This window comes from Lygodium microphyllum, chromosome 21, assembly GCF_053477565.2.
Source record: "Lygodium microphyllum isolate KBCC chromosome 21, Lygodium_microphyllum_v1.1.10, whole genome shotgun sequence".
In the NCBI taxonomy this organism is placed as follows: Eukaryota; Viridiplantae; Streptophyta; class Polypodiopsida; order Schizaeales; family Lygodiaceae; genus Lygodium; species Lygodium microphyllum.
In genome coordinates, this window is record NC_141155.1 from 88,590,895 (window position 1) to 88,601,736 (window position 10,842).

The 10,842-nt window shown below is 37.8% G+C and overlaps 1 protein-coding gene across 1 annotated transcript; it reads left to right on the forward strand.

The window, feature by feature from the left end:
- Nucleotides 1-6,022: 6,022 nt before the first annotated feature.
- Nucleotides 6,023-7,469, forward strand: LOC148018251 (dirigent protein 5-like). The gene has a single exon (XM_087661819.1). It carries the CDS (start codon nucleotides 6,046-6,048, stop codon nucleotides 6,712-6,714), a length of 669 nt encoding a protein of 222 aa, XP_087517945.1. The 5' UTR covers nucleotides 6,023-6,045; the 3' UTR covers nucleotides 6,715-7,469.
- The last annotated feature ends 3,373 nt before the right edge of the window (nucleotides 7,470-10,842 follow it).

The following is a 10,842-nucleotide window of genomic DNA, read 5'->3' on the forward strand; positions in this document are numbered from 1 at the left end:
TCATACTCAAATTAACCCTTATGGCATGGAGTCCTATCCTTATTGTTACGAAAGTGCCAATGTTAATAATAATTATTAAAATTGAAAGTGCGTGCATTATGTTAGCACAAGTGAGAAACAATATAAATTGCAATGTGGACTACAATGTTAGAAAAGTGTAGTCTAGCCCACCACTGAACACTATTATTGTCACTCCCTTTATCCAAAGTCCTACTAGAAGAGGAACTTTTTAGAAAAACACCTCAGCACACATCCCCCAAAAAAGGCTAGTGAGTAAGGTAAAGACAAACTCAAAAGTTTGAAGAAATTTGCTAAGGTTAATCCCTAGTCCATGAGCCAATCCTCCTCACAAAACCTCAGGAAAAAGAAAAAGCAATCAAATAAGTGGGATCTAATATCATGGCATCTCCTTTAAGAAATGTAACTTGGAAAAAGCAATCATAGCTAAGAAGAACAACTAAAAGAGTAACCTAATGTTAGAAGAGAGGAGGAAATAAGAAAAGATGGATCCCCAAGAAGCTACCAGTTGCTTGAGGCTACTAGGATGAAAATTAATGGGTTTGGCTACCAAAGTATTCTAGTGATATAGCCCTTGTAGCCACGAGTCTAGAGACCACCCAACTAATGGATTTGGATTTCAAAGCACAATATTGACATGTGTCTTGTAGCAAACAACTCCTCAACAAATTTTCACTAATAAAATAGTTGAATCCCCTAATTTGGATTCTTCCAGGTTCTGACAATATAAATGTTTTGCTCTCTCCTCCTAATGCTATCTCAAGAGTATCCCTATTAACACCATATTAAAGAATTTGGGAATTTCCCAAGTCCCATTTTCAAATAAGTGATTAGTATTTGGCAACATGGCTAAATCTTGATCCATATTTGAAAGTGGAATTTGGGAAGGTAGTTTATATAGTATTTTGGGTAGACTCCACCTAATTAAGTAAGACAACAATATTTGACAATGTGGTCAAATAATAAAGATGTTGGGTCAAATAATAATATAGTGTCTATTATATTTTCAAATAAAAAAAGATAATCTAGAGAAACTAGAGGCTCCAGAGGCTCTCAAAGGACAACCAATCAAACTCAAGAGACTAGAAGTCCCTCAAGATATAGAAAGCCAATTGAGCACAACCAAGATGGAAGCCTCATCGTCTAACACTAACAGAAGAATCAATGAAAAACTATTCCAATATGAAAATAAAGATCCCTTAGAAGGAAAAGATAATGAAACCTAAAAAGAGCACAATTCTGTATAAGCCAAGGAGAAAGCCAAGCTTCAACTTCATATTGAATAGTAGCTAATGACAACCAACGAGCCAAAGACCACACCATCTTTAAGCATAGAATTCTTATCAATAGAGCCAACAAGGTTGGAAGGTAAGAATAATCACAAGTATGTGTTGTCAAATCAAAACCATGACCAATCTTAAACCTAATAATGTTAGGAGGTCTTTGAATGAGATGGTTGACCTTGTAGCATAGGCCTACAAGATTTATGATGTAGGGTTATGTTGCACTAAAATAGCCCTTTGAGTAGAAGCTTGGCCAATGACTTGAGAATAAGATGGGCAAATACATGCTTGTCAAATTAAGGAGGAAAAGATAGAGCTTATTAGAGACAAAAATAGTGATTTAACAACCTTCCTGATGATGAATTGGTATGGGATGTGTTGGCAAGAAGCAAACTAGGCTAGAAATTGGTCGCAAATGGATAGAAGGGCCAAGTGAAAAAGATAATGGAGAACAACCCTTCTTACAATGCATTGACCAATGTACTATTAATCACCCAAATACATAAGAAAGAGATTTCCAAAAAATTAGTAAAATATCCACCAAACAATAAGGCTATTATTGAAAAAGAGCTACATGTAATTAGTTGCAATTATATTGAAGTGCTTGTTGGTAATAATTTAGACAAATATTTTGAAATGTATTTGATAAAAACATACTAAAAAATACCAAAAATTCAAAAAAAAAAGAGATCTTTTAAATACATTGCACAATTTTCCTTTATTCCTTTATTTTCACATTTTAATAAACAAAAAAAACCAAAAAAGAGAATAACTAAACAAGAACCAATGAAACATAAACACAAATACACATCCATTGACACACATCCTACAAAAAGAAAGATGACAAATAAATATCATTCTTATTTTATTATTATTTATTTAATGTATATTTTTAGCCAAACAAGCCAAAAAACCAAACAACAACACACAACAAAATCCTAATAAAATAAAAATAAATTAAAACAAATAAAAGTTACAAAGACGAAAGAAAAAACTTACACAAATGTAATCATACACCCCACATTAGTTTTGTTTTGGGCATTTGTGTTAGTCTATTTTTTATTTGTTATTTTGCAAGAGGTTGACTACTTGCTAGTTGCTTATGTGCTTATTTTTCGGTGGATTTTGGACAATGCAGGAGTTGAGGAGTCACGCCCCTTTCACCATTGTGTGGTCAAACTTTGCATGTGCAATTATTTAAGATTGCATTCTCCAATTGCTCAATCAAAAAGAAGGCAGCAGAAGAGGAGGATCTCCACCCATTGTTCTTTGATGTGAATGTAGGAATAGACAAGTATGCCATGGTAAGATTGCCACTTTGTGCTACACTGCTATGGGCATACTATTTTGAGTTACTAGAAGACATGAATGTCAGCTAGTTTATCAATTATAGCTACCTTTTTTTTCCAACAACACCTCTGGTGGCTACAAGGTCCAGATTAAAGACCTATATGATGAGCAAAGCATACTTAGAAAGTTTATTGATGTCACTTCCCTAACCAACCACTAAGGAATCAAAGAGAGCCCCAATGAAGTCCTCATCATTTACTTGTATACTTTGTTTCAAAAAAAAGAAGAAAAAACCTAAGAGGCACACACAATCACACACTTCATTACAATATGCTTGCATTCTAAAATAGTAATGCAATCCATTTCCAAACATTTAAATAAATTAGCTAAGAACTCAAGATACTTCGACAAATTGGTGCAATTTCAACATAACTTGAATTTCTATGAATGGCATCCTCCTAGTCTGAAGTAAAATTGACTAAACTTCACAAACATAAAATACCTCAACCAAATTGTAAATAAATAACATTTGCTATCCAAAGAAAATCTCTATAACCACAATGTTATAAAAGACTTGGGGTGGGCTTAGGAATTAAAATTCAACACTTCACTACAACATTATGGCGAAGAAATAAACTCTAAATTCCATAATTGTAATGCTATAAAGATCCACAATGACATCATTAAAAGTTTTACAAACAATCTCCAAAGTGTGTCAAACTTTACATATTTAGATTCTACTCTTCAAAAGTTATCCACTAATAGATATATATTTTAAAAAAAGGTAATATATAACATTGTCAAATAAAAATGTTATAGTTGGTCTTAGATATTTTGGACTAGTCAATTGTAACACAATGTAGGGATAATTTACAAGGCTTAGGTACATCAACCAACAAGAGGTAGAAGTTTTGAAGCAAGCTAGTGAAGATGGTATTGCTAAGAGATTGTAGCCATGAATCAGTAATCTGAATTTCTCCTTAGCTCAACTAGTTCTTGAAAAAGGAGCTTTAACTCAAAGTCTTCTTGCTATAGATATTCCTTTTCTTTGCCTCAATCCTATCATTAAATGGTTGGAGGCAACTACAAACATGAGAGCAGACAAACCATTTAAAGTTAGAAATACTATCAATAGATTTATCTTTAAGCAATCCTTTATTCGTGCCTACCCAAATGGACCAAAGGTGGGATCTAAACTAGTTCCAAAAGTTAAAAGACATATTGGATTCTCCCAAAATCAACTCCTTCCAAGACAACTTGAAGAGATTAAGTGGCCTTAAGAGGTGCTTTTGATAATCTAGATAATATTAATGGTTATGAGGACATTTGATAACATATGAGGATGACAAATACCATTACCAATTCCAACCTTGCAAGCTTTTTGGTTTGTCCATAAAGCTTTGTGCATGGTGAGCTAATAGAAGCTAGAGTGCTTAGCCTAGGATTTGTGCTTTCAAAAATACTTGAGAACTTGTAAAAACATACCTTTTGTTTAGCTTATTATTTAAGATTTGCATACCACCTTGAGCCTTAGGAATGGGAATGAAAGTTATCACCTTTTCATTCAAAGATGAGCTCCCGATCTACCTGCCATCTTCTACATGCTACCTAAAACCGAAAGAGTTGGTAAGGAGGTACCATTGGGATGCCCATTTAAACGATTCACCAAGTGTGTAGTCAATCTCAAACTATAGCATATCCATTTGGAGCTACCCAACATCAAGATTATCATGACTTTGAGCAAAGGTACTAATACCTTAATGGAGAAGATAGTACCACTGACTCTCCCCGCACACCCCAATTCACCCTTTAAAAAGACCAATGATGCTCTCAAGGAGTTACTCAAAGTTCAAGTAGCCCATGATAGGCCGACCAATCAAATATATCCATCCAATAGGAACCATCAACATTGGGTGCCAATACTAAATAAGAAAAGGCAAGGTACCCGCTCACATGCTCGTCCTTAGCATATAAGCAGTGAAGTTTTTCTCATTTTTTATCCACAAACAAACGACCAAACAAAGATGAGAGCCATATAGAGTTGAGGGTCTCACAACTACATTCTATTCATGATGAGATGAAGTGTTATAGGTTGGAGGTTGTATCGAGTTCAGATGCTATTGACATCCTTATCATTGGCTATTTTCACTTCCTAGACCTAATGCCTTTCTTGGCACTCTTCATCTTGTTTATAGAATTGTGGGTCAATGGAGATCACTGGGTAGTTAAACCAAAGAGAATTTGTATGGGACCAAGGGATAGCGATATTGGGATTATTGGACAAAGATATATATTTTGGATCTTGAGCCAAAAATTCTACAAGCTTTTGGCTATGGGGGAGCATTTGGAGATGGTGCACTTGGATTTGGGCATGGCTATAGTAACTACATCACAAATTTTTATTTGAATAGGAGGTAATATGGGCCCTATCTATGCACCTATACAAAAGGATGACCCAATCTTCTTGAAAGAGCTACAACCTTGCTAACCACTCAATTGATAGGCCAAACAAAAATCAAAGAGGCAAGACTAGAAGGATCTAAGGGACTTACCATTGTTGTGAGTAGTGGCATTAGTGTCATTGACAAAAGGATTGAGGACCCTGTTTCTATTGCATTTCAAAAGACAACCTTTTTTAATGGATTTCTTGTGCTTAAGATGGGGAAGCAAGGGGGGAGAGAGAGGGGTTAGATTGTGTCAAACAAAGAACCATTGACAACAACAATAAAAGTGGCATTACCAAATGTAGTGGTCAAAAAGTTAATAAACCTTTTATGAAACCCATGTCTTGAGGGGGTTGAAGCACCATTCTTCTTAGTTTGATGGGCTGCAATTACTAAAAAATGTATTCCCCGATGGCATATCTTCTTACGCATCTACACACAAACTCTCGAAAGTTGAAGACATATAGAGTTGCAGGTTTTTGTTGATTTTGAGTTAGATGGCAATGTTGATAGAAAATAGAGCTTTGAATTTGGATCTACTAGTTTGAAAACCTAAAAATCTAAGCTTGAATAGCTAGAATTCTAAAATGAGATCCCTATGTGATGCAAGAACCAAGCTATCGTAGGCTTTGTCAAAATCAAGTATCTTGAAGAAGACATTGTCAAGTCTCTTGGCATGCTCAAGAGCCTCCAAAACTTGTTCCAATACTCGAGTCTATGACGTATTTATGTTTTTAATAAAGCCTTTAAATTGCCTCTTACTCTAGTTGTTAATTGAGATCATATCACGGCACCTCATATATTGAACATCAACCATTTATATTCCTTGCAAGGAAAGCAAAGGGTATTCACACCTTTTACAAAGGAAAGCTTTAATGTGCATAATTATTCCATTTCCTCAAGAAAGCCACACGATGGGTGGATGAGGAAGGCATGGAATCAACATGGGAGCTGTTTGCATAAAGAAAGCCCAGTCCTCTCCAACGGTGGCGTAGTTAAGGGCTTTCCACATGCTAGTGGTAAGCCAAGGCATATCAAGCCAATACCATACACACGCTAAGTGGTTAATCAACCCAACGGAAATGGAGAGGGGCGGGAGGCGCTGGCAGCTAGCGGTGGCAAGGCTGGTGGTGATACTGTCGGCGGCGGCGGCGATGACCGGCGGTGGCCGGTGGGCGAGGCTGGCGAGGGCCCAGAAGCGGCCGGCGAGCTACGTGTTCTATCTGCACAACCGGGTGTATGATCCGGCGGTCAACAACACGGACGACTTCACGGTGGCCTATGGGCAGCGGCCACCTGGCTACGCCGGCTTCAGCCACCCCTACATGTTTGGCATCATGACGACGATGGAGGCGCCGCTGACGGTGGGGCCCGCGAACACGTCAACGGGCGCGGGGTGGGCCCGCGGGGTTTACGTGTACGACAGCCGGAACCGCTTCAGCGCGCTGAACGTGTTCACGGCCGACGTGGACGACGGGACGTACGTGGGCTCGCTCAACCTGGTGGGCCAGATCGACGAGGCCCTCGCCATCCGCACCCTCACCGTCGTCAGTGGCACCGGCGACTTCTCCCTGGCACGTGGCGTCGTCTACAACCGCCGCGTGTCCCTCGTCTCTCAGCCCCCTCCTGCTTACTGGACCCTCGCCTTCCACTGCACCCTCTTCTATCCTGATGTCTGAGAGAGAGAGAGAGAGAGAGAGAGAGAGAGCGAGAGAGAGAGAGAGAGAGACACACACACACACACACACACACACACATTCTCTCTCTCTCAAAAGCCAAGCGTATCACGACCTCATGTGTGCGAAGAGAGGAGCAGACGCCTCTTTTTATAGGAAGGGAGAGGCAGTCTCAATATAGTACATGGTGGGCATGGGGAAGAATATGGGGAGGGGAGTTACAAGTTAGTTCCCTTCCTCTTAAACCCTCCCCCCATTCCCATAATACCCTCTCTCCAGGAGTAAAAACATTTTGGGCTACCTTTTTTTGCTTTTAAAAATAAGAGAAATTGATTTTCTTCCCCTCCTCTTTTACCCTTCTAAGTGACATTCAAGACTATTGCAAGTGGAAGAGAGAAGATGATCAATTGTGAAGGGTTTTCAATTATTAACTCTAGGTAAACTTTTTGGAGGATTGAACACTTTAGTTTTGATTAACTTGATGGCAAATGATTGCTTCAAGTTTAAGACATTCAAATCGTCATCCATCAAAGGTGGGTTTGAGGTTGTGATGGTCGGTGTGGTCCATTTTGTAAAGTCTTAAAAGCTTGATATGAAAAATGTTAGGGGATAGTAATGTTGGGGCTAATTTAACTATGGACCGGTCTCAACTCTCTTCAATCATCTTTTCTCAATGAAGAGCAAAACAAAATATCATTGATCAAATTCCATAAGCCTTCTATTCTTATATAGCTTGGTGATTGTATGTTTGACATGCTCATCTTCCTCATTAGATTCCATTATCCTTATTTTCTTACTATCTTGTTGAATGTATCTTCCTTGACATGCTTAATATTGAATGTTTGTCATGTTTTAGATAAGATCATGTTGTAGCAAAATCCTAGATGTTTGGCTCTATCTCCAGAGAAGGGGGTTACACTCGCAAATATGTAAGGATATCATGTGGGTTCTAAAGAAGGTATTTTTAAAACACTATTTTTACACATTTTTCACATACAAAAGGATGCCATATAAAGGAGTCATTTACAAATTGAATACAAAATAGACATGTTTTATTTATTGAAAATTTATAGATAAATGCATTTTTAAATAGGCCTTGAAGGCATATGGTATAAAGGGTTTACAAACCCCTCGAGACTCTTGTAATAAAGGAGATTAGGGAGGAGAGAGAAGAGTGCAAAAGAGAGAGAGAAAAGAGGACAGAGAAAGATTCACTTAATCAAATACTCAACGATGGACTTAGAGCAAAGCTTCTTTTCATGCTGTCCTATGATCTCCTCATGGACATACTATATAAGACCTTTCACTGTATCAACTTGAGTACCAAAGAATGGTTTGATAGGAGGCATCTCTTCCATTGTATCAACCTGAGTACCAAAGAATGGTTTGAACTCATTGACATAAAATACATTGTGAATCTTAGTAGAAAAGGAAAGCTTCAATCTGTAGGCCAAGTCTCCTATCCACTTGAGAATCTTGCATGGCCTATAAAACATGTGAGCAAGCTTATTGCTAGAGTCATCCTTCAAAGTGGAGTAGTGAGGCTTGGAAAATTTTAGTATAGTCAACTCCCCTTCTTAAAACTCCATAAGACACATCTTCTCATCACTATACATCTTCATCTGCTCTTGAGCTTTCCTCAGATTCACTTTACATTATTAAAGAAGGGGTTGCATTTGCTCTAACTCCTCTTTCCCATGAAGGTTAATCTTCTCACTGAAGAGAGCTATAGGAAGGGGCACTTTATAACTATACAAGGCTTCAAAGGGAGAAACTCTAATACTTGCATGGGTAGAATTATTTTAAGCAAACTCAGCCAAGTGTAGCCAAGAGTTCCACTCATGTTGCACATCATGACAGAAGTTCCTAAGGTAGGTCTCCAACCACTTGTTGGCATTTTCTGTCTTGCCATTTAGCGAGAGCCAGCTGAGTACCCATGGAGCTGAATACAGGTTGCCTGAAGTTACTCAAAAACTTAGATTCCTTATACTGTACAATCACCTACGGTAATCTGTGCAACTTGAATATGTGCTCTATGAACTAAGTGGCCACCTATGATGTAGTAAACAGTGTCTTTGTGGAAATAACATGGGCTAACTTGAGTCTATCCACCACCACATAGATATTGTTTCATCCCTTCTTAGTTGTAGGCAAGCCAATGATAAAGTCCATAGTTATGTATGTTCACTTTCCCTCGGGAAAAGTAATAGCTACAACAAACCTCTTGGCTTATGAATGTTATCCTTATTCTGTTGGCATGGAATGTACTTCATAACATAATCTTTTTATCCTTCCACAATCTCTTTCCATAAAAACTCTTGGAGATCTTATTATAGGTTTTGAACACACCTAAGTGTCTAGCTATAGAGGCAAAAAATGCATTTTCTCCATACTATTTCAGTTTGAAATGAGAAGAATAGGGATAATAATTTTTCCATTGAATCAAGTGATGCAATTTTTAAGGTGAAAGTGTGAGTTTTCATCCATTAATCCTTGATGTAATTTTGGAAATATATGGCTAAGATCTTAATCCAAAATGTAAGCTTCTTGTAGCTCTTCAACAGTATCACTATGAAGCTCAATGATGGCTAAAACTTTGCATGCCCACATCCTAAAAAGAGAATTAGCCACTATATTATCCTTACCCTATGAATATGTGATGTCAAAATTGAAATTTCGTAGTGTAGCCACTTTCCTATGCTACTTATGAGTGACATTTGACTAAGTAAGGAAATACTTAAGGACCATGTGATCACTTTTGATCCTATATCGGCACATACAAGTAATGGTGCTAGTTTTTGATTGCATGGAATATAGTGAATATCTCTTTGTCATGTTATACATTCATATCCATATTTTTATCTATAAGCTTGTGACTCTCAAAGGGAATGACACCATACTCCTATAGCAATACCTCACCTATGCCTCTACCACTGGCATCATCTAGACATAGTAAGATAGGAGCATAAGTGAGGAGTTTCTTCAATTTCTTGAAGCCTCTATTTGCAATGGCATCCCAAAAGAAAGCTTCTTTCTTCAATCTTATAGTTAAAGGAGATGTTGTGGTTGCATAATGCTTAATGAACCTACAAGATAGAATGATGATAGACCAAGAAATTCTCTAGGAGAGGTAGTGGGTCACAGGTATTGGCCAATGTTTAACACACTATACATTTTTAGGGTCACCCTCGATACCTTTCACACTAATAATGTGTCCCAAGTACTCCACCTCTATCTGAATAAAAGAGCACTTTGTCTCCTCAGCAAAGAGTCCATGGTGTCTAATGGATCAAATACCCTCCTCATATATGAAGGATGGTTCTGTAATGACCTGTTGCAAATGAGTATATCATAAAAGAACACTAGGAAAAATTTGAAGAGGAAGGGTTGTAGTATTTTGTTCATCAAACTCTAGATAGTGACTGAGGCATTGATTAACCCAAACCGCATCACCAAGAAATGGTAGATTCCAAGATCAATCCTAAAGGTTGTTTTCACCTCATCACCCTCTCTCATACAAATCCAATGGAACCTAGTCCCCCTTAAGCTCATCCAACAAATCATCAACTCTAGGAATAGGATACATGTTCTTTGTCGCGATCTTGTTTAGATCTCTATAATCTATGTACATCTTAAAAGATCCATCCTTCTTCTTTACTACTAAGATTGGTGATGCATATAGTGAAGAAATAGGCTCAATGAAGCCCATCTCTAATAGCTCCTTGCTATGCTTGGCAACTTTCTCACACTCACATTTTGATCGTTTGTAGGGTGGCTTATTGATTGGCTTGGAGTAAGGCTCCAAATCAATAGGGTGTAACTAACCAAATATAATAAGCGGTAAGTCAACAACCCTGTGATGATCATAATGACCACTAACATGCTAAGTGTAGATGTATGAATCCATCTAACTAGGCGGTCCATTGTCAATGTCTACACATGTTGAACTTGCCATCTCAAGACTCCCCCTCAAGCTCAATTATATCTCTGTAACCCAAGTAAGCTTTGAAATCCTTGAAGCTTCTTTGCACCTAGTGCATTTGTGAAAATATTAGCAAATGATCCTATATACTAACATATACCACAAGTCAATCTCTCCTACAACTACCCTCTCTCTCAAAAATGGTTATG